This window comes from Mustela putorius, unplaced genomic scaffold (assembly GCF_011764305.1).
Source record: "Mustela putorius furo isolate JIRA1106 unplaced genomic scaffold, ASM1176430v1.1 tig00003853_pilon_pilon_pilon, whole genome shotgun sequence".
In the NCBI taxonomy this organism is placed as follows: Eukaryota; Metazoa; Chordata; class Mammalia; order Carnivora; family Mustelidae; genus Mustela; species Mustela putorius.
In genome coordinates this window covers 50,035,071-50,060,068 of record NW_025422005.1, presented here as the reverse complement: position 1 = coordinate 50,060,068, position 24,998 = coordinate 50,035,071, and the positions used below count along the sequence as shown (strand labels likewise).

Genomic DNA, 24,998 nt, shown 5'->3' with positions numbered 1-24,998 from the left:
AAAAAAATCTCCTTAAAGGGGAGACGACCAACTCTTTCATCCTGGAGGTAGGGAGAGGAAAGAACTGGTACAAAGGTGAAGTTCATGCACACACACACACACACACACACACAAACACACACAAAACTTAAAAGAAAAAACAGTGATCTGTAGAAGCTCTGATGTACAGTTGGCATGAATTAAAAATTCCATAGTGAACAACATCAATGAGGAAACAGAATCCAAAGGTTTTTTTTTTTAAGGAGAAAATATACATAGGAGAGAAAGACAAGGAAGACTGCTATTCAAACCACTACTGGTAGGATGGGTGTGGATTAGATGTCAGGGGACAAGTTCTGAGTCCTAGCTTGGTGCCAGCCTGGCAGTGTATAATTTCACAAGTTCACTTCTCTAAGTCAGTTTCTTCACTTGTAAAAGGAGAACACTGGATACATGACAGTTAGAATCTGCTTCCCCAGCTCCAAAATCCTGTAACTAAATTTGACAGAGTATGTTGAGTCAAATTTGTCATTAATTTCTACCAAAACATTCAGAAAACCACTATAAAAAGTAGGGAATGATGGAAGTTAATTCAAAACACAGCACTGGTAATGAAAAAAGATGCACACTATGGTCACAAATATGGTATAATTTTAGTTAGTGATGTCTTTTAAGAACTCATAAAAAGGCAATGACTACATAAGATCTAACTTCCTGGGTATTCTACCATCGAAACAGAACATAAAGTATTTATAACATTTTTTTTTAATACAATGAATCTTAAAACAACTTTTTCTTCCTTTGCCATTTTTAGATTGCATCAAAAGACATGTCAGGGACTATTAGTTGAATTAAAATCACTAGAATAGTTCTGGTTTAAGATAGTGGAATGTAATTAATTATACTAAAAGAGCTTCTGATTTGACCAACAAGCTAAGTATTTACTTTTAGGAAAGAGAAATAAATGTATTTATAGTGAATGCAAGGCAATAAATAAATGATTTCATGAATAATGAGCAAACTACCTTATCAGAATCCAATCCCATTTTTAACTATTTTATAATACAGCCAAGTATTATACTAATCATACCAATTACCGCAACACCATCATGTTCAAAGTACCTACAAAATACATTCAGTGCACTCAAGATAGATTAAACTGATATGGTTCCTGGCTCCTTGTGTCTTATTACTTCCTAAATACTATTAGGCATTAAGAATAGATTTTTCCATGCATCATGCATAGAACTAAACAGTCCCTGAGCAGCACAGTAAGCACAACACATAAGGCAATTAAAAGTGCAATGGAAGAGAAGTGGACAGAGAAACTTGCTAAAAAATCAAAATATATTGTAAAAGGGAAAAAAAAATACATCAGCCACACATAATTTTACTCTGCATAGCTTGGTACTTTAAAAGTCTATTTTAAGCATCACAGTAATTTAAATGGTTCAAACAGGAGTCCCGTGGAAATCACTTCTTAAAGACTAATTTTTGTTTTATTCCTTTCTAGTCTCACTAGAGATTTTCCTTGGATATTAGATCTGTTGCTTGAATGTTTTATCTCTTGAAAATTATTTTGTCATGCTGTAATTGTTTCCCATTCACTCTTAGCCCAAGACGTTTTCTGGTTTTAATGGAAATAATACAAACATACCACACAATTCTTTACCTACAGGTCCCAACATCTGGCTGAAATGTCTACTAAGCAGACAACAGTACTCCAGTCACACCCTCTATCAAAACTACATTACGTGAAATACGGATATACTTCACACTATGGAACTTCACACTTAAAAAATGGTTAAGATGGTCAATTTTATATGTATTTTACACAAAAAAACGTTAAGTAGAAAAATGAATTTATAAATAATAAATATCATAATATCTTCTGGGGGGAGAAGAAAACTATTTTAGTTGAAAGTTATGATGTAGAGAAAGTTATTATGATGTAGGAAAGTACAGACACATAAAACTTGAAAAAACTTATCTAATGTTAGTTTTGGAATTTATTTTCATTTTCCAAACAAATCATTCTCAGCCTAAGCACTTATAAAATACTGAGACTTGGGTTTCTCATTGGTGAAGTAAGAACAATAGTAGCGGTTTCACAGAATCATACGAAGCATTAAATGACACAGGTCATGAAAAGTGCTTTCTAAGTCCGAAATGGTTACTTCGTAAGTACTCTTACTGTTCTATGGTTCTCACTCTGAATATGATGAGGGAGAAGAAATCAGCAGGAAATATGAGACTGAGGAGTTAACAGTTACCACTGAGTTTACTGTGTTTTAAACTCAGCTGAGTGTATGTGATTTAAACCAACAGTGCTATCGGGGCACTTGGGTGGCTCAGTGGGTTAAGCCACTGCCTTCAGCTTGAGTCATGATCTCAGGGTCCTGAGATTGAGCCCCACATCGGGCTCTCTGCTCAGCGGGGAGCCTGCCTCCCCCCTCCCTCTCTGCCGGCCTCTCCGCTTACTTGTGATCTCTCTCTCTGTCAAATAAATAATAAATAAACAAATAAATAAAATCTTTAAAAAGACACACACACACAACAGTGCTATCAACTATTAAACCATTGGTGAGCTTATGCTTACGTGGTAACATGTGAAAATGAAGAGCTGACCCTGTAACTCTCCAGATACAAAGACTTCTGCATCGGAAGAGAAGTTCAGAGCAGCATGGCATCCTCAGCCCTCTTTCTCCCTTGGAGCAGACACTGAAAGACAGGAGCCCTCTCTGGGCTGGGAGGTTTTCTGACACACACAGCTGTATCAAGGACATGGCATGCCCTGCACTCTGTAGAAAAATTCTGTGATTTCTCCTTGAATGGACAACCAATACTCTATAGAATATAGCATATAACATGCAGAATAAAACTTTACCAACTCTGAAACTGTACAGGAGAAAGGCCATGGAATCCTGCCGGGAAATCTAGGACAGAACGTGTCATTTGTACGCTCTGGCAGTGAAGAAAGTGGACAGGTCTCTAAAGAGCTTTGGAGGACTAAACTCAAGGAACCACAAGATTCAGAAATGATCTCCAGTAAATCTTCTTGAATTGTAATAAGTATTCTTCTCTGGAAAGACAATGGGAAATTTTTTATCATTTATCATTGTGTTAAGCCACAGTTATGAAGAATCAGAGAAAATTTCTGGTCTGAAGACTGTATTTTCACACCACTGGAGCATAGACTTAGAAGCCCAGCTCCACTCCTGACTAATTGGGTGATCTTGAGGAAATTCTTAACCTCCTGTCATCAAGTTTCCTCAGCCATAAAATGAAGATGATTATAGGAGCTACCTCATGGGGTTGTGGGATGATCAAATCAGCTTATGTATATATCAAAGCTGTAAGTAATTCCTGACTCAAATAAGCAGTACATAACCCATAATTATGGGCTGTTATTATCATGTGAAATGGTAGCCCTGTTTTCCAAATAAAATAGGAGAACACAAAGTTTATCAAAGGATTTTTCATTAAAAGGAGTAAAACTCAAAAGCTTAGATAGAGATACAATTAACAGCCAATGGAAAAAAAAGATGACGACGATTACGACTTGAAATAAGGACCAAGTAATCAATTTCAGGACATTCCTGTGCCTGGCATGTCCACTACCTGTTTTTCTACAAGGCATACCTCAGTTCCCTGTGAGACCCCTTTGAATCCTAAAAAGCAACCATCACAGAGGTTTAGTCTCACCTCCAGCACTGCTAAAACCATAATGTATCATACAGAGTTGTTCTCAAGTCTGTTTCCTTTAGTGTGTTTAACATATGTTTATTCATCCACTGACTCCCTACTCCCAAATGTATTTAAACTCCACGAGGACATGGAGTCTATGATTTATTTTCTTCACTATCATAGTCTCCATGACTAGAACAGTGCCTGACATAGACAATGCTCAATATACATTTGTCAAAGATCTTTAATGTCTCTTTTCATCTGTATATAGACCATATTAGTTCATATTAAAGGACCAGGAGCTTTTTTGGAAGGAGAGAATAAGTACAGGTATAGCCACTGTGCACTCAGATTCTATTTTTTAGAATCAATGAATCATCATTTTTCAGTAACAGTTAACATTGTTTTATGCCTAAGAAAGTGTGGGCATTTATATATATCTTTTATTTAGTCTTTATAACTTTATAAGGCAATTATTATTTCTATCTCAGACATGATTATTTTAGTAAATGGAGAAGAAGAAAGACTAGCAAGCCTTTCAAAAGTCCTAGTAGGGAGGCACAGCCAGAATGAAAATCCTACTCCTCTCTGACTCGTAAGTTAGTGCTGCTAACCGTCCTATATGCTCACAGTGCTGTATGGGTGAATGTCCTATCTGACTGAAAAAAAATACAAAAGAACAGCTGAAAGGGAAACCGGAGCCCTAGAAAATGGTATATAAAAATCAGACAGTCAATCCCCTTTCATGCGTCATTAACAAATTGGGCCTCCGGTACCAGAAGGAGGCAGCACCACTTTCTGGCCCTCGCTGGGAAGAGCACACGGCCTCTTTGGATCACTGCCTGGCTCCAAATGACACCCACAAACAGGGCAGAGCAGTACAAATAACAGCCTTGGGAAAACAGGTTCTCAGGACCTGCTGGCGTTTCTGATTCAGTCTTTCTGCCCTACTGCAGGGAGAGCTGTGACTGTCATCCACCAGCATGGTTTTCGATGGTGACATCAGAATCAAGGGAGGACTTCCAAAACAAACTCACACCCAGAGAGGTAGGGGAAGCCTGGTGATGAAACAGCTCTAGAGAATGAGTTTCTTCTTTAGACCAACATTTTTTTTTACAGTTATTTTTCTGTTTTTTATTACATGGGAGATAGATACAGAGCTAGACTGATATCCGCTAACTTCCTGGAATATGTTCAGCATTTCACAAGAGAGATGTAATTGCCAGGTTTTGCAGTAAATCTGAGCGTCTTTAAGCCTCTATTTCAGTTCTCTGTGGCTGTTTCATAAACACTAATATTTGCAGTGAAATACTCATGAAAGGTAATAAAACAGACACACCATTTTCAGGATCTACCCCTCCTGAGCAGAAACAGTCCTTAAGAAATATTTGTTAAAAGGGGAGTCACCTTATGAGAAAGCACCAACCCGCTGATAAGCATTGGCTGCCTGCTTTCTATTCTCTCTCTCTCCATTAGAAACAATGGGGTTTGTTTTTAATTTTTTTGTGGGTTTTTGTTTTGTTTTGTTTTGTTTTCCCGCCAAATTCGTATTCCAGAAGAGCCATGAAATTCCCGCAAAGTTCAACATCAGGCCTGACTTAAGATCTTTGGGGCCTCCTGCTAACTTCATCCCCCTGCAGCTGCCTCGCTAAGGCAAGCTTTTGATCTGTACTATCTGGATTTCAAGCTGATATACACACAGCCTCTTTGATCTCTTATTAAGTGGCTTCTGGTCTCCTGATGCCTTTAGTCTTGCTGAACTGTGGTTTTTGGAAGTCAGTCATCATCCTGAGCACACTACAAACTCCACGCACCAGGAGTGGGCTCCCTTCATCCACCCACTTCGTAGGCTTGAAAAGCAATCTTTAAGCCATAAGAGAATTCCCCCACAAGCCACAATCAATCCACTCTACGAACATACTACTAAGAATTATTTTTCAAATGAAGCAGCTTAAAATGATTTAAAGGATACAGAACTTTCCCATAGAGGGAAAGGAAGCAAATCCTCTGTGAAAAGAAATCTTCACCCCAGTTGGCACTGAAGCTTACAGTACTTTGATGTTAATAAAAATAAATGTAGATAGGAATCAGAGAAGGGTACTGAATAGCCTTTACCAGTCCCAAGTTCCACTAAGCTAAGGTGACCTTTAGTTGCAGATGTGTGGTTTGTTCAACAGCAAGCTATATATTTGCAAGAAAATGGACACTGCCATTAGTAGAGATTGACACCATTTTTCTTACTCTTACTGTATTAATCCTACATGGGTGAAATGAACCCAAAGGACTCCTTTTAAAAAAGGGGAAGATGCCTGGGTGGCTCAGTGGGTTAATCGTCTGCCTTCAGCTCAGGTCATGATTCCATGGTCCTAGGATAGAGCCCTGCATCGGGTTGCCTGCTCAGTGGGGAGCCTGTTCTCCCTCTCCCTCTACTGCTCCCCCTGCTTGTGCTCTCTCTCTCTCTCTAACAAATAAATAAGTAAAATCTTCTGGGGTCGGGAAGACAAAAACAACAACAAAATGAAAAACCAGCCCAGATACTGGTGTCCATGTTAATGAGCATGAAAATGTACATATAGAACCCACAACACGTGACTGTCCTCCGTGTCTTAGATTCTGGAAGTAGTATAGGTTTGTATTTGACATTCTAATATTACTACTATATGCTAAAATTATGTCAATATCTATCTATCTCTCTATCTTAGATTCTATGAATGAATCAGCTAACAGGAGCATTAACGATATTGGGCTTCCACAAGTTAGTAAACACTGTGTACTGGCAGTAGCATCCCTCAAAACTAGCAAAAATTAAAACCCTCAACTTCTTCCATTTATAAACTCAATTTTCTGATAACCAAGATTAAAACTGGCAGAAGAAATAGGAATAGAGTTTTGGGGACTAATAGCATTATCTGAATATAAACCATTTATGCCCTCTTAGTTACAAAGATCCATAAATTAATCACTGCCAATATAAAGCTGAAACAAAGGGATAGTTATATACTGCTATCACTTAATCTGTCCATATTATGGAAAACCATTAGCAAGTTCATGAATTAGGTACCTGCTTACACAATGTTTTCCAAGAGAATTATCTAATTAAAGAAATGACACTACGTGAGAAGGCATCAATTTTAAATACACGAGTCTCACAAATGTTATACTTAAGCAAACTGGTAAAAATGTATCAAAATTTAAAAGACACGTGGTAAGCAATTCTAGGAACTCATCACAAGGATTATTTCCACCTTTTTAAAAAAGAGTAGGACAAAGATCTCCAATATAGCTTCATTTGAAATACCCACTAACTGGGTACAGGAGATTGGTCAAATAAATTATCATACATCAACAATAATATACTATGCAGTTATTAAAAAGAATTACTATTAAAAAGAATAGAATAGGTCTATAAATACCAAAATTAAAGAACATATAATTGAGATAAAAGTAAGGTGTTTAAGTATGTATGATAATGATAATCCATTTATGTGTAAAAAATTTTTTAAAAACCATGAAGCAACAAAACATATTACTTTTGTAACTGTGCATGAATAATACCTGAGAGGACATACAAAAAGAAAAAACAGGAGTTTTTTTCTAGGATTAGTGAAGGACTATGTTAGAGGTAGATTTACTTTTCACAGGATAAATTTATGTACCTTTGAATTTTTATGCATATGTATGTATTACTTATTTTAGATTTATTTTTATTTTTTTCTCTTTTTTAGAGAAGGAAAGAGGGAGAGAATCTCAAGCAGGCTCCACACCCAGTGCAGAACCCAACGTGGGCTCAATCTCAAGATCATGACTTGAGGCAAAATCAAGAGTTGGACACTTAACCAACTGAACCACCCAGGTGCCCCTTTATTACGTATTTTACAAACATTTATTTGTAGGAGTGCTTCTATGGCTCAGTCAGTGGAACATGTTGTGCTCAGGGTTAGTGAGTTCTAGCTCCACGCTGGAAGTAGAGATCACTTAAAAATAAAACCTTAGGAAAAGAAAAGACATATATACATAAATTTCTAATGAGCAGAGAAAGTCATTCTTCTGCACATATGATAAGAAAAAAGTCAATTTAAATCCACATATACAGGGGCGCCTGGGTGGCTCAGTGGGTTAAAGCCTCTGCCTTTGGATCGGGTCATGATCCCAGGTCCTGGGATCGAGCCCTGCATCGGGTTCTCTGCTTGGCAGGGAGCCTGACTCCCCCTCTCTCTCTGTCTGCCTCTCTGCCTACTTGTGACCTCTGTCTGTCAAATAAAAAATAAAATCTTAAAAAAAAAATCCACATATATAAAATCTACACAATCTATTCATACAACTTTTCAGATGTTTTTAAAGAATTTATCTAATGGAATTAGGAAGGAGTCCAGCAAAAACCGCACACTAAGTTTTTCTCAGAAATAGTAAGGCATACCATATCCAAGAATTAGCAATACTACAATATTTTATATCATACTATTTGGGCTTTATAACCCATTTCTTCTGTTAAGAAAAATAAATTGTGGAGCAAGATGGCAGAGGAGTAGGAGACCTAAATATCATCAGGTCCCAGGAGTTCAGCTGGATAGTTATCAAACCATTCTGAAAAGCTACAAGAAAAATAAATTGCTGTTTTGTTTTGTTTTTTTTTAATGGGGAGAAATATTTTCACTATTGTTCTTAGTGAATCATCGTTCGTCTTTGGTCTTTCAAACAATTTTTTAAAAATATTACTAACAGTATTTATGTATGAATTACGTCTCAATGGCTACACTATAATGCTTTCTAATTTTTATCTATCTTGGTGTCAGAGATAAACTCAAAGTCTTTTAAAAATATCTGCTTCGGCAAAAATTGAGTCTGTCTATATCAGGAGGGGAGAAATGAGAATGTGGATGTTGGAGGGAAGAGAATTATTGGTTAATAAATTTTACCTTCTAAATCACTAAAATTCAAAAGTATTAAGAATGGCAATATCATGGCTAATGTTCAAAAATTGGCTAATGTCAAACATTTCCAGTGAATTATAATCACGAGGGGTTATTCAAAGTTCAACATAAATCAAAACACCAGGAAATATCCACTCGCCATGTTTAATATATAAGGTCAACCCAAGGTGAAATCCAGACAACTCTAAATTTATTTCAAGCTTTTTGGTTGAAATTAAAAATCAAAGACTCACACTACCTAATAATTGCTTCATTATTGAACACTAGCCCACAACAAATTAGTTGCATTAATTTAGGATTCTTAAATTTGTAATTATTTTCATTTGAAGCAATAAATAAACACTAGCTCTTACACAATGCATCTGAACATACTATGTTAATTTTTAATATTTACTAAACTTTCACATATGCATTAAAAATGAGAAAACTAGCAGCTTGTGCTTAAGATACGGAATTTTTTTTACAAGCTGGAAAAACAGGAAGATCTGCTGTAATAAATTTAGTACAAAAATCTTCTGTAATAAAATGCACTCATGAGGAAAGGAGCAACATAATGTGGTAGTTAAAAGCACAGATTCTGGGAGCTGACTGCTTGAGTTCAAATTGTAGTTCTGCCAGATACTAGCTGTGTGAACTAGGACTAGTTACATAACATCTCTGTGCTTCATGTTCCTCACCTCAAAAATGAGGATAATAATAATAGTACCTGCTCCACAGGCTTCTTGTGAAGGATACATAAAACAATCAGAACAGTGGCCAGTAAACTGTAAACACTCAATAAATGTTATTATGCTATTAGTATTGAATTTGTAAGTTTTAGTGTTAATATTAGGATTAGTATTAGTAATATTCCATGGAATAAAGACATTACACATAATCAAGACAACAAGAACTAAAGCACAATATGAAAACCACATTTAGAAATTGGCAAGAAATTATACTATAAAAAGTCATAACCAAATTTCTGAAGTCTTGTATTGCTTAGAAACAGATTACATAGTTAAGCCATAATAATCATGTTCTTGATAAATTATGTACATCGCTGTTTTCCATGACACTGTCCTGTAAGGTATGACATTATAGTGACCAACGAGCCTTCTATTTTTTTTTTCAAGATTTATTTATTTATTTGACAGACAGAGATCATAAGTAGACAGAGAGGCAGGCCAGAGAGGGGTTGGGGGAAGCAGGCTCCACCCTGAGCAGAGAGCCTGATGTGGTCCTCAATCACAGGACCCTAGGATCATGACCTGAGCTGAAGGCAGAGGTTTTAACCCACTGAGCTACCCAGGTGCCCCCAACGAGCCTTCCAATACAGCACACATATAGGGCAGGATATTAACGAGCCACTACATGGAGCAGTAGCTAGAAATATTTGTGATTAAAAAATATTCTATCTTCATTCAAATGAGAGCCAATAATGTTATGATCACCTTATCCTAAAATCTAATGAGGTAGCTTACAACCTGAATCATATTTATTGTAACACAAAAACTGCACAAACCATAGTTTACTAGGTTATAGTAAATATGATTCCCTGCTGCTTTCTCCTTTTCCTTTGCCCCAATCTATTTTAAATTCCTTTCATGAAAATGAATTTTCAGTTTGCTCTTTGCTCTTTGAATTTTCAGACTTTTGCCTGTCCAGTCACTCCACAGTTCCATGGCCAATTCAAGATCCTTTATCTGCTCACTTATCTTTCCCTAAGGTTCAGTTCATTTTATGTGAAAAGCAAACTGCCGGCCCATAATCCAAAACTGCAAAATTCACCTATGGTTTATCAGGAGTTGGCTCCATTTTAGAATGTAATTTTATAATTAAATTTAGATTTCACTGAACAAAAGTATCTGCTTACTAATTTTCCAAATCTAACCAGATAGCTGAGAATTGATAGGGTTCAAATATATTGCAGTATGGCTATACCTTCAAGGACAATATCCAGACTTCTGTAGTTTATTTTCTAAACTGGATGATTATCAATATTCACACACCCATAGTAATGTTAAAATTTCCCATTTCTTTACACATTAATTGAGTTAATCCACAACAATCCTTTGAGCTAGACATTATCCCCATTTTATAAATGAAGAAATTGCATAAGCACCAATGAAACAGATGCTGTATGTAATTTTGTCAGGTTCTTGAGAAAGTTCTTACTAATCTAGAGAAAAATGAGTTAGTGAGAAATTAATATTGCTAAGTAAATTTTCAGTCTCTTCAATACTGCTAATGCAGACCTTTACAACCTGGAAGCTCTCCCACTCTCCTAAAACTTTCTCCCTGTGGCCAAAATGTTTCTAGAGTATTCTTACTCTAAATATGCTAAGGGGGAGATAGGGGATGTGGGTGGATCTGCATTGGCCCTCTTCAGCTACCTAATAAATTCATACAGGATGCATCAAATACAGTAATAGCCAGGAACATGGCCTTTCACGACTTTTGCTAAACCTTCACCTGCCCTTGCAAAAGAAAAAATTTTGAACTTTAGAATTTATTACCTAATTACAACAAGGGACAATATAACCAATTAATTAACTTGCCCAAAACCAAATTTTAAATTATGTTTATGTGTCATCTAAATGTCACAGTGTTCAACAGTTCTATATGCCACTGACGAATGGCGAAAATGTGAATACAATTATAAGTAAATGTATTTAAGACCAACTAAAGAAAAAAATTCAGTTTAAGATTGAATGTTTCTTCTTCCAAGGTTTAGCTACAGAAGTAAATAAATTGAATGCTTTAATATGAATCAAAGTAGCAATTCAGAAATGAAATATTTTTCTATCAGTCCTCTGAGAAGCACAAAGGCAAAATTACTTCTTTTACAGCAAAATTACTTTATATAATTTGTGCAGAAACAGTCTATGTAATGATCATTATGAGGAAGATAAAGAGTAGGGGGGAGAACCTAGAATTTTATAAAAAAATAAAATTTTAAAAAACCAAAGTATGCCTCAAGGCATACCTATAGGAGTATAATGAAGAAAAAATTTTTCTATATTTGGAACTATGTTGTTGTGTTTTTTTTTTAAGTATAAAGCTCAGAACTGATAAAAGAATTCTTCTGTTAACTAGAGGTTAATTTAAACTCTTAAGAACTCTCAACTTTTTCTTTCTCTCCTTTACTGAAGTTTGTTTTTGTTTTTATTTCTAAAGCACTTCACTGCTTTAACATGGGAAATATTCAAAATATAAAACTTGCACATAATGTCATTTAAGAGGGTAAGAGCAACCATTATATTATATAAGAATGCATATATAGATAGACTCCAACCATAATGAAAATGCAGCTGAATATCTAATACTTCATATGAAAAGCGTTTTCTAAACTAAATCCTATAATCAAAATAGTTAAAAAAAAAAAAAACCTCATTGAATGTGTTCATTCACTTCCAGTTAATTTTAGCTGACCTAAACTTTATTCAATCATTCTGCAAATACTTATTTATCATTTATCATGTGGTAGATAATACGGGTACATTGGGGAAGAAAAATTGAGATTGTACCTAAAAATTGTTTTATATGCCCTTATATTTTTTAATAGTTTTTTATTAATTTTTAATTTTTTAAAATAGTTTCAGTAGTAGATCTCAGTGATTCATTAGTCTTATATAATACCCAGTGCTCATTACATCATATGACCTCCTTAATGTCCATCACCCAGTTACCCCATCCCCCTATATGCCCTTGTATTAATCAATACGGAAACTTCTAGAATCTTACAGGATTGGTACTTCTTGATAAAAGTATATCCCCAAATATGCAATATTTACAATCAGCAAATCATAATTCAGTAATATTTCCAAAGAAAAGTTCTAATAACACAGAGTTATCTGGCACAGAAATATGCCAGCAAAAATGAACAATCTATTTCAGTAATCTTAAATCATACTACCTAAATATGGAATTTAATGTTCTTACATAATGCTCAAAGTATTTTTCTTTTAATCTGTTCCTGAATGCCTTATTATATTAAAAAATTGATTTTTATAATACTTGGCATTTTATGTGCTTTGATAGAGTACATTTTGCTTTATTAAACCACAATGTGTTTAGGCAGCACTAAGTATTAAAATATGCATCTTCAAAGTGAAGAGGTTTTTTGCCAACAGTTTTAAATTCCCCATGATAATCAGAAGGTCTAAAAATACTGTAAACCAGTAAACTGATACAACATACAGATGTCCTATTGTGATCTTTCACACACAACCCCCCAAATGCATTAGTGACATTAGCTGTAATTGGTGTACACATAAATACATAAATAGTATATGGTCTGTGTTAAATATAAATATATAATTTCATAAAGAACATTTCTACTTCATCAAGCTCATTGAGATCAACCAATGAGCAAAACAATAAAAACCTTCGTGTGAAGGGGAGAGAGAAGAGTAAGAGTTGGGAACAACTCTAATGTGGATGGGTTTCTTTCTGGGGTAACGAAAGGGTTCTAAAATTAGACTTTGGTGATGGTTGCACAACTCCAAATATACTAAAAACAACCAAAAAGCATGTTTGACATGCATGAATTTTACGAATTTTATGATATGCGAAATATATCTCAATAAAAACGGGAGAAACAATCCCTCCATATAAAAGAAAAAAACTCTTCAAACTTCAGTCCCTAAAAGCGTCCATGGTCATAAAACTATTGCTTCCCTCCCTGTTCAATTACTGTAGCACCCCCGACTTTATTCACTAGGAAAGCTACCAAATGCAAAGGTAACAATGTAGTTATAACACCTGTCTCTGGGTGGTAGAATTAGATATCAAATCATTTTATTTTCCCTAGTGGGTGCCTTAAATAATTACTACTTCACATACCTTTAAAACAAATCTCTCCAAAAACTCAATATAGACTCTTATACCTGGTAATCCAGGATGCTGAATCCCAAGCCTTTATGATCTTTTACTAGTTCAACAATCTTGACTTCAGGAGACCATAGTGCTAATTCCCCATCATCATCTTCTTCAGTACCGACTTCTACACTGTGGTCAGCCTGAAACACCAAAGAAGATAAATGCTTTAAAACATTATCCTTTCAATTCTGGAAAGAATTAACATCTCAGGAATCTCACAGCTTCTTCTCCAACTGGGAATTCGTTGGCATGCATACTTTATCTTATTAATCTTTTCATAAGGGCATGCACTGGGGCACACACACTCTAGTATAAGACCTTCATGAAAATTTAAGTACTTCAAAATGCAGTCTGTTCATACAATGTTGGATTTCTTAAAATGTAAAGTACTTGTTCCGTTCAAAATATTAACACTGACCTCTTATACTTCAATAAGTCCCATTAGAAGCATAAAAGGAAAAATACGCAATTTAAGAAAAAAAAATGAAAAAAAATCATACAAAGTCAAAGCTTATAAGATATTTAAGTAGCAACACCTGAATTTATAATTACAGTGAAAGACAGAAAGGTGGCAACAGAGAGAGGATAGGACAAGACACAAAAGAAAACACTTCTGTTGGCTCCTAGAGGTTTTCAAGAAAAACTTCACTAGAAAAATAAAGTGGAAAAAATCTAAGTCCTTGGGAATCGTCTAAGTCTAAAAACTGGTTTAAAAAAAAAAAAATCACCAAGTTGAAATAATGAAAATCTCATCTTGGAGGAGGTAAGTCAGCAAAACTATTCAATAGTCCTTGGTTATTTTCCTTGACTTCATACGTCCAAACTCCCATTCTAGGCTCCACGCTCCTTTCAGGGAGAGTCACTGCTATGGGGAATTCTAGGAAGCTAAATGACAGTGAGTCAATGAGTCGCCTACACAGAAGAAGAGCTGCTTCAACCTTCAGTTTTTAGCACTACTTACAGCACTATATTGTGTGCTCATATGATTTATTGTCCTCAAAATACTGTGAACTTCTGTTTGAAGCACAAAAATTATCTTCATTTTCTTTGCAACCCTAGCAACTAACAAAATGACAGGCTAGAATGGAAACCCTGTGTGGGCTACCATGGGGTTTACCAATAGCTATCCACTCAGTCCACAATAGATCCTGGCTCAGAGTCAGCGCTTGATACATATTTTTCCAAAACATTAACAAATCATCCACCTTTGACTGCATATCCCTTGGGAATTTTTTTTCTGTAAAGATCTTATTTGTTTGAGAGAGAGCAGGAACGAGAGAGAAAACACAAGCAAGGGGAGGTGCAGAGGCAGAGGGAGAAGCAGACATACCACCAAGCAGGGAGCTAAACATGGGACCCGATCACAGGACCCTGAGATTATGACCTGAGCCAAAGGCAGATGTTTACCCGACAGAGCCACCCAGGCGCACCACTTAGAACTTTTAAAATAAAATTACAGGCTAAATAATAATTTTTACAAGTAGCCTTCTTAAAAGTCTGGGTGCTCTCAGTAAATAAAATCAAAGTGCATCATTCCTAGGAACTTAATTTTGAGTGACTTGCATAAGAAAATCCATTTAATGAAATCAAAAGGAGGGACCCTTCTAATATGGAAGAGTAAAGCACCACAGCAAGTACAAAAACATTTTTAAAATTAGGGTTGGTCCAGATCTCAAAACTGTCCCCACAGGACATGGAAAGTCAATACTCAATCCAGGGTGGATTGAGTCTAAAGATGGTAACAATTTCTGGGTTTTTGAATTACAAAACTTGAAATTAGGGGGATGTTCTGGATCAATAACCTTTGTATATATCAGCCTGATGTGAGGAAATGATATTCATAAAGAAAACATTATACCTTCCAATAAAAAGTAAAGTTCCTATAGCTAATACAATATGATTGATGTTCTACTGGGGCATTTAATACCCTCACTGAGTAATAAGCATTAGAATTTTGGCTGAGCTGCCTAACCAGATAAGGTTTAAGAACCTAAGATGAAACGGGGATAAATCGGGGCGGGGGGGGGGGGGGGGAGAAAGAAAGACACAAAAGAAAGCCAGGATTTTGAGAAACTACACATACTTATAAAACCTAAGTTTATAGAAATTTCAAGGCATACAAGATATATATATATATTATACTCCAACCTAAGATATATCACTTTGATACAATCAATTGTGCATAACTCCTGTATTTACAAAATGGAAAGCAATCAACTAATGGACAGCAAGGTTGACATTTAGAATAATTCAAAGCTGTTGTTTACCCATTGTGGTAAAGGATGACTGATGGGAGCATTGAGTCAGCAAGCTGGGTGATTTACACACCCTGTAAGATTAAAGGTATTTTTATCAATCTTTAGAGGTAAGCCCTCATCCACACTGAATTTTAGTAAAGGTACTAAGAATCACACAAGTGATTTTCAAGATCCTTCCTTGAAATGTTTTACCAAAGATAAACATTAAGAAAAAAAAAAAGATTCTCAATAATAAAGGACTAAACAATTCCTATACACCCAGTATAGAATAGAAACACTCTGAGAGACAAAATAATTTTAAGATATGACTCTGCTCACAGGGGTGAGTTTTCTTGCAAAAGCAAGCTTAATACACATAAAGTATCTGTGACCCTGAGTCAGGGCTAGCCTCTTATATACTTCAGGAGATCAAGAAACAAAGACAGCTGGACTGGAAAGTCAAGAGCTATAGGAGACCTCTCCTGAGTATTTCTCATGGGCAAGGCACTGCACTAACAGTTGGGCACGTATTACTTCATATCCTTCTTGTACAAACTGAGGAGGGCAGGAAGGACTAAAAGTATCCCCAATTTTCAAAGAAAGAATATGGAGTCTGGGTGGCTCATTAGCCTCTGCCTTCAGCTCAGGTCATGATCTCAGGATCCTGGGATCGAGCCCTGCATTGGGCTCCCTGCTCAGTGGGGAGCCTTCTTCCCCTTCTCTGTGCCTGCCTCCCTGCCTACTTGTGATCTCTCTCTGTCAAATAAATAAAATCTTAAAAAAAAAAAAAAAAAGAAAGAAAGACTATGAACAGGAAGTCAAGTTCGCAATCATTAAGTGGTAGAGGCACAATTATCTTGAAACTCAGACTACAGGCAAGGAAACGGAAGGCTCTGTCCATCTAAACTGGTGTTAATGGGGTGCCTGGGTGGCTCAGTTGGTTAAGGGTCTGCCTTCAGCTCAGGTCATGATCCCAGAGTCCTGGGATTGAGCCCCAGATTGGGAAACCTTGCTTAGTGGGGAGTCTGCTTCTCCCTTTTTCTTCTGCTGCTTCCCCTGCTTGTACTCTGTCAAATAAATAAAATCTTAAAAATAAATAAATAAATAAACTGAACTGGTATTAAGGAATTATAATCCGTAAGGGGCTGGAAAGGTGGCATAGGGTAGGGTAGGGAAGCGGCATAAAAGATGAGGTTCAATTGGCATAAGATGGCAAAGCACGTGGTTAAAACTGTTTACATAATCACAATATTCTTTAAAAAAAAAAAAAAAAAAGAAGTGTACCAAGAGCACAGAAAATGTTATTTTATTCTCTGACCTTCTGAAGGCTTTTACAGCAATTTTTACTCACTTCGAAATTGGTCATAGATCTTCATATTTCTAAGGCTCTGAAAAAGGGAAGTCCATTAGATATTCAACACTCACCAACATCTTAAACTTAAGATGAACTGAGCTGAACTGGGAGCCTAAAGTAATGAGCCCAGGAAATTACTAAAAAAAGGTTTTCTAAAATAATAATGCATGCACATTAATGTCACCAACATTTCAAGTAGAAGAAGAAGAAGAATGAAAGTTTTATGATGTGAAATGAAAATGGTTTGTAAAGCTAGGTATTATTGCCTTTGAGTGCTATTATAGTCAAAAGATAGAAAATTCTCCCCTCCTTTCATATCCAAACACACTCATCAGGGCATTCTTGAAGAATCTCGTTCCTGTGGGAACCACAGAATATTCCGTTAGTACCTCCATCTTGGGAAGAGGGGCTTCAGTGGTCCTTGGTTCATCCACAGAAGCTTCATCATCAAACAGTCGTCGACAGCAAACCAAGGTAAAGGGAGGAGGCACCTCTTTGAGAAAAGACACTGCTTCTCGGCGAGACTTCCCATACAGTTGCACACCATTGACCTAGAAAGACAAGGGAGAAGTCAGAATTGAGCAGCCCTGGAGGAAAAAACCAAAGTCCCATGCTCACATGTATCTACCCAAATAAAAACATTTTATTTTCCCCACAAACAAAGGGTCCAAACATAACCACATTATTTTAGTAGTAACTAAAAAGACTAGAAATCAAATGTATAAAAATTTAGGCTAAACCTTTACTGAATTTAGTGAAGAAAGTTTAAGATGTGTGCAGATTACAAGTGATCTAATTTCTCACACCTCCATGATTTCTCTTTTCTACCCTCCAACTCTTGAATTCTCTCATCTACTTCTACACATCTCTCCTTAAATACACTAAATATCATTGCTAGCCTTCCTAGGACCACCTCCTTTTACTTTTTCATTTTATAAAAATATCACTATAGATATCAACACTAATTTTAAGGCTGTAATTAAAAACCACTCAATTTACAATGTGTAGGTAACAAAATCTAGGATACTCAACTGTCAAAATTTAGCATCACTTTTCACAATTTTCTTTCATATGCTATAAACTTTTTTTTAAATCTACATTCAATTAGCCAACATAGAGCACATCATTGGTTTCAGATATAGTGTTCAATAACTCATCAGTCACATGTAACACCCAGTGCTCATCACATCACATGCCCTCCTTAATGCCAGGCACCTAGCTATCCCATCCCCCCACCCACCTCCCCTCCAGCATCTCTCAGTTTGTTTCCTAGAGTTGAGAGTCTCTCATGGTTTTTCTCCCTCTCTGATGCTTAAGACCATCCTAGAAAAAGTATCTATCGAAAATAAATATATGTAAATCCATTCTATTCTTACATGTTCTGCTCACACAGCCGTCAACTATAGGTCAACCATCGGAGGTGTGTCAGTTTTCAAACCGTTAGACGTGTGTTCCAAATGCTTAAAAGGACAAAATGATAACTAACTACTCCTAATGCTTAGTGCTTATCACCATGAAATTATCTAAGTTTTATGTTTTAGTGCACAGGAATAGTATTTTTGCACCAAAGATGATTTAGAAAGATTAACCTATTCTAATTTTTTATCTATGTGACTTAAGCTCCAGAAGCTCTCTCAGTTCTGACTCAACACCACTAAAAACGGATCTGCCTGCAACTCCCCAAAAGCTGAGGCATGCACATAATCCAGGCATGAACCAGTCTTTTCCCACCCGACTCCTACCTTCCTGGGAGCGTTCAGTGGCATTATTAGTTATAAAGGTATTTCTGGGCTGGCATCAATTTCTGACAGGTGTCATGCTAATATCCAGATCACTGGTGGGGCTGACTTTCCTGGGAGAAACCTGTGCACAAAATCTGTCCTCAGAGAATACAGCATTGTGGGTTTTGCAAGCATCTCAGAGGCAGCAACCTGAGCCCAAAGTCAATGATCCCTGGGAGCCACTCTTGGGCCCACAAATCCAAGCACTTAGCCGTTAGGCCAGACACCATCTCTCTGCCTCTGAATTATTTACAGAGGTATCACCACCGAGTAAAGAGACCCATATGTGCTTCAGGGAGCTGGTCCTAGTGGAAAAGTCAGGATCGTCTCCCAAGACTTTCTGACGGATGAAAGGGATCTGGGGGACTGCAAGTTTAGCAGCTGATAAATGTTTTTCCTTTGGAAGAACTGAAAGTCAACCTTCACTGGCCACATCATGTCCCCAGTGCCAATGGGTGCCACAGACAGAGCAAGTTCTCAAATCACCCACATACACAGTACCCCATACCGAGAAGCAAGCAAGCAGATATAACCAAAGCCAAGAATTCTACCCCATATGCAAGTCTTAGTTTGTGTTTCACAGTACTTCAACAAATTAGAAAATCACTTTTCAGGTTTTTATCTTGGAGTACATTTAAATATTTATTTAGCTCATTATTTATTCATTTGAATTGTCTCCAATTATTATAGCAGTGCCTGGTAGTCCTCCTCACTGCTCTCTACTGTTAAAGGGATTGGTCATGTTTCCCATTACCAACTCCTATCTAAGAGGATTTATGGCTGCTGTAAATAGCTGCTCTGGGCTGAGACTTGGCACAATGTTCTAACGCCAGAGCGTATTTGTGCTTCTGGTTTTAAGTTCTAAGGAGTATACACACACACACACACACACACACACACACTCTTTAGGTTCAGGAGTTTATTTGGCTAACTTTAGAGAGATTTTTCTATTTCTATATTTGACTATTCAGAATAAGCCAATTTTTATTTTAGAGTTCACAGTATTTCTTAGGCCCTCCAACTGGAGACCCTCTTAAGAGCTATCAAGTCTCAATTATTCAGACTTTGTGATTAGAAAGCACACACACACACACATTTGCAGAGTACATAACACTGTACAAGTACTGTCCCACCACATTACCTCATTCAATCCTCCTTAGACTGTTTATGCCTTTTTACAGTAATAATACTGCCAAGATCGCACAGTGAAATAACGCTTTAAAGTTTACATGGAGGAGTGCAGCCACTCTGGAAAACAGTATGGAGGTTCATCAAAAACTTAAAAATAGGGGCACCTGGGTGGCTCAGTGGGTTAAAGCCTCTGCCTTTGGCTCAGGTCATGATCCCAGGGTCCTGGGATCAAGCCCCGCATCGGACTCTCTGCTCAGCAGGGAACCTGCCTCTCCCTCTCTCTCTGCCTGCCTCTCTGCCTACTTGTGATCGCTGTCTGTCAAATAAATAAATAAAATCTTAAAAAAAAAAAAAAGTTAAAAATAGAACTACCCTACAATCCAATAATCACAGTCCTGGGTATTTACCCAAAAAATACAAAAACACTAATTTAAAGAGATAGATGTATCTCAGTGTTTATAGCAGCATTATTTTCAACAGTCAAATTATGGAAGCAGCCCAAGGGTCCATCGACTGATGAATGGAATGCATAAAGAAGATGCGGTACACATGCACGTGCGCGCGCACACACACACACACACAGGAGTATTATTCAGCCATAAAAAAGAATGGAACCAAACCATTTGCAATGACATGGATGCAGCTAGCGAGTATAATGTCAAGCAAAATAAGTCAGAGAAAGACAATACCATACAATTTTTGCTTGTGGAATTAAAGAAACAAAATGAACAAGGAAAGGGGAAAAAAGAGATAAATCAAGAAAGAGACCCTTAATTACAGAGGACTGAGGGTTACTGGAGGGGAGGTGGGTGGGAGGATGGGTGAAATAGGTAAAGGGGATTACGGAGGGCACTTGTGATGAGCACAGGGTGATGTATGAATTGCTGAATCACTATTACTGTATGTCTGAAACTAATAAAACACTCTGTTTGTTAAAATAAAGTTTAAGGGACACCTGGATGACTCAGTCATTAAGCACTCTCGGTGTCGGCTCGGGTCGTGATCTCAGGGTCGTGAAATCGGGCCCTGGGTCAGACCCCATGCTCAGCATGGAATCTGCGGGAGAGTCTTTCCCCCTCCCCCCTCTGCTTCTCTCTGCTTACACACTCTCACCCCTCAGCTTACACACTCGCTCTCTCAAATAGATAAATAAAATCTTAAAGATAAAATAAAGTTTACGTTGATGATATTCTACTAGATGGTCACAAAAACATAGTGAGGCAGGCCTCTACTGATGAAAAAACAACTCTCACAACAGCTGAGTGACGTGTCAGAGGACACACTGTGAAGCTGTGGCAAATTCAAAGACAGAGGCAGCTCTTCTGACTTCAAGCCTTTGCTTCGCTCCCTATCTCCAGTGTTTCCACCAGAAATCTATACTTAAGAATTAGAGTACACTACTTATTAGACCACGTTCTCTTACAAGATAGAAGGCCCACAGGATCCTAGTCTTGGCTGAAGAACAGAGGACTCAGCTGATAGCCGGGGTCATGCACACTTCCTCTATATTTGCCACTAATGCTTTCTCATCTACCACATACTAGTCACTGAATCATCCTTCATGCCACTGATCGTACAATAAAAACGGTTAAGATGGTAATTCTATGTTATGTATGCTTATTTTTTCTTGGAGAAAAAGTATTTTATTATTTTTTAATTGTAGTTAACAGAACACCATATGTTAACTATGCTGAAATTAAAATTTTTAAAAATTGTAGTGGATAGGGGCCCTTGAGTGGCTCAGTGGGTTAAAACCTCTGCCTTTGGCTTAGGTCATGATCCCAGGGTCCTGGGATCGAGCCCCAAATTGGGCTCTCTGCTCAGCGGGAAGCCTGCTTCCTTCCCTCTCTCTCTGCCTGCCTCTCAGCCTACTTGTGATCTCTGTCTTGTCCAAAAAAAAAAATATATATATATATCTAAAGTTAACAACAACAAAAAATGGTAGTGGATAGACCATGTCAGTTTCAGGTACACAGTACCATCTATGTATATTTTTCACACACAAAAAAGAGAGAATCAAATTGGTTTTTACTAATTCCACTTCTCTCCAAACAAAAATATCTCCTTTCTCAATACCTAAAAACTACACATTATAGAAATGGTCTCCAATCTACAGATTATTATCTGTAATATCCATAAAGCTACAAATGTGCCCTGACAATCAAAAGAGAAAGATATGATCTCAGTACCAAAACCAAAATAATAAACAAAAACCAAAACAAAAGAAAAGCCTGTCATGTAGTAAAACCTAAAGGTATTATTCCACAATAAGAATCCCAGTAGGATTCCTTGAGCACTTCTAAAAATAAGCCACTTACTAGAGATTAAAACGGGACTCCCACATCTTGCCCTCTTATGCTTATGATAAAATTTAACAACCAGTCATAGCAGCTTTCCCTCTGACCTCAAAAGTCAGCCTAGAATTTTCAACATAGTTCTCTAGGTGGCCAGACACTGCTCAAAAATGCAGCTGCACCCAACAACAACCCTATTTGCTATCCTCGTCATTTCACTTTGAGTAAACATCAATTTTAGAAAGACATCTCTACAGTCAAGGCCCATGGGAGTCAAACCTTGGCTAAGGCTATGAGGTTGAGTCTATTAAACCCAAGTTAGAGCTTCTTGTGGTTCCTAACTCGTAGCAGAACCCTCTTTTACGGGGCACCTGGGTGGCTCAGTGGGTTGAGCCGCTGCCTTTGGCTCAGGTCGTGATCTCAGGGTCCTGGGATCGAGTCCCACATCGGGCTCTCTGCTCAGCAGGGAGCCTACTTCCTCCTCTCTCTCTACCTGCCTCTCTGCCTGCTTGTAATCTCTGTCTGTCAAATAAATAAATAAAATCTTAAAAAAAAAAAAAAAAAAGAACCCTCTTTTACATAGCCTTCTTTAAGTATGACCATTCTCCACATTTATTTTTTTGAGGGGCTTCGGAAGTAGTGTATTTGGGAAAAACAGTGAAGCGGGAAGTAGAAAACATGAACTAAAGTCATCATGCTAGGAGTATATAACGTTGAGGAAAAATCAGCACCTTATTTTCCTGTCTGTAAAATTAGCAGCTTCATTGTTGTTTGTGTGTTTGTTTATGTTAGCTCTGGGACTGTCCATTCTAACAAAATATCTCAAGAAGGTCATGTCAAAGCAGAAGTGCTCTAGAATTGTTCTAGCTGAAGACAGGCTGGGGAGCTTGAGTGAGCCCACAGAGGCTGCCATGTTGGGATGTGAGTCCCAAGGAGACAATCTGAACAATAATACATAAGCCTGAGGTCACCCAGCTAGCCTAATTCTTATTAGAAATAACCGTAAAACCTGTAGGTGAATGTGACTACATGTTGCAAACAAGGGGTAGGGATTCATCTCTTAAAAAAGAATTTTGCTTAAAAAAATCCTAATTATGTTATCAAACTATAACAGGACATTAGCTCCTTTCTCAATCACTTAAATAAGCAAGCAAAATAAAGCCTCAGGAGTCCCAAAAGATAGGAAAAATGAACTCAAACCCATTATCTATTTTCTTTTATCATTACATAGGCTGTATTCTTCTCTACCTTCATTTTATTTCATTTTCTCCAGTTTTATTGAGATAAAATTGACACACAACATTGTGTAAGTTTAAGGTATATAATGTGATGATTTGAACTACATCTATACTGTGAAATATTCTCACAATGAAGTTAGTTAACACAGGCATTGCCCTACATGGTTACCATTTTGTGTGGTGTGTATGTGTGTGTGTGTGTGTGTGTGTGTGTGTGTGTGTATGGTAAGAACATTTAAGATCTACTCTTAAAGTAGATCCATGTGACTACATGTTGCAAACAAGGGGTAGGGGACTATCATTAACAATACTATGTTATACACTTGAAAAGATAGTCGCTAAGTATTTTTCAATATAAGTAGTTCACATTACATTGGCGGTAATGTAATTCAGTGAATTTCTGGTAAAAATACATTTTCCTACAACTCAGAAATTCCTGTCCTGTGTTTTTTTTTTTTTTTTTTATCTCTCACAAATTTTACCTCAAGAAGTTCATCCTCTGGCTGCAGGAGGTTCAGTGTATCAACAGGACCACCTGGAGCAACTGAAGAGATGTAATGGTGCCCATCAAAGGAATCTACTTCCATGCCAAGCCTCAGAGTGTGAATGGGCAGCAGCTATAGCAAAACACAAAGCAACAATATCAAATCTGACAAGGACATATCCAACTGTTAATCCTCCATCAAGTATTATTTTGACATGAAAACCCCACCTCTTAAGTCAGATCATCAAGATCCCAATAGAGGGCAAAAATGGGGAAACTAGCCACCAATAAAATATGAATAATTTGTCTTCTTGCTCTCACTCCTCTTTTCCTTTCAGATTCCTTAGGGATGGACACACAGATGTACAAAGTCCTGCCTCGATTCTAAGCATCAAGTATTCCAAACTTCTTATAGTTCCCAGTATGGATTCCAGGTTTTATTTTTCTGCAGGGCTATCCATCTCCCAGAACATTCGAGTTCCTCTTTATTACCTAATTTCCACTCACTTAATACCGAGGCAATGTTACTTCCAGGAAGTCCTTCCTGATATCTGAGTTAATGTCCCTCTGTTTGGGGTCCAAGGCCACCATGGATAGATCTCCATCACAGCTCATAACCTACTGTGCCTAGAATTTCTATTTTCTTGATTGTTCCCCCTGCTTAAATGCAAAGTCTCTATCTTCTCTCTGTAACTTCAGACCCTACAATAGTACCAGGCACTAAACATGGACTCATTTAACAGTTTTTTTTAACTAAGCTGTGAGAATGATCCCTCACTCAAGAACTCCTTTTCTATCTCACCAACTTAAGTGAGAACAATTTCCAGGTGGGGGAGGGTGGCTATGTAATAAGGAAGGCAATCATTATTCCATCCTAGGATTGATGTTAGTGGCTTAGAAGGATTCCTATGGGCTCAGCTATAAGTCAAGGGTTAAGAAACTCTAGCCCATGTCAAAATAAAGAGATGAGACTTGGTGTTGTTGGCTGTAAAGGACAAATGCACTCACCAAACTCTACT

The 24,998-nt window shown here is 37.2% G+C and overlaps 1 protein-coding gene across 8 annotated transcripts in view; it reads right to left on the bottom strand.

The window, feature by feature from the left end:
• The window catches only part of PATJ (PATJ crumbs cell polarity complex component), a 371,435-nt gene that overhangs the window by 281,098 nt on the left and 65,339 nt on the right, over positions 1–24,998 (bottom strand). For all 8 annotated transcript variants that reach the window (XM_045064632.1, XM_045064627.1, XM_045064628.1 and 5 more), the window contains exons 15-17: positions 23,978–24,112; positions 17,441–17,602; positions 13,469–13,600 (exon numbers count right to left, since the gene is read on the bottom strand). In XM_045064632.1, the coding sequence (XP_044920567.1) occupies positions 13,469–13,600; positions 17,441–17,602; positions 23,978–24,112 (429 nt within the window). The remainder of the gene's footprint in view (positions 1–13,468; positions 13,601–17,440; positions 17,603–23,977; positions 24,113–24,998) is intronic.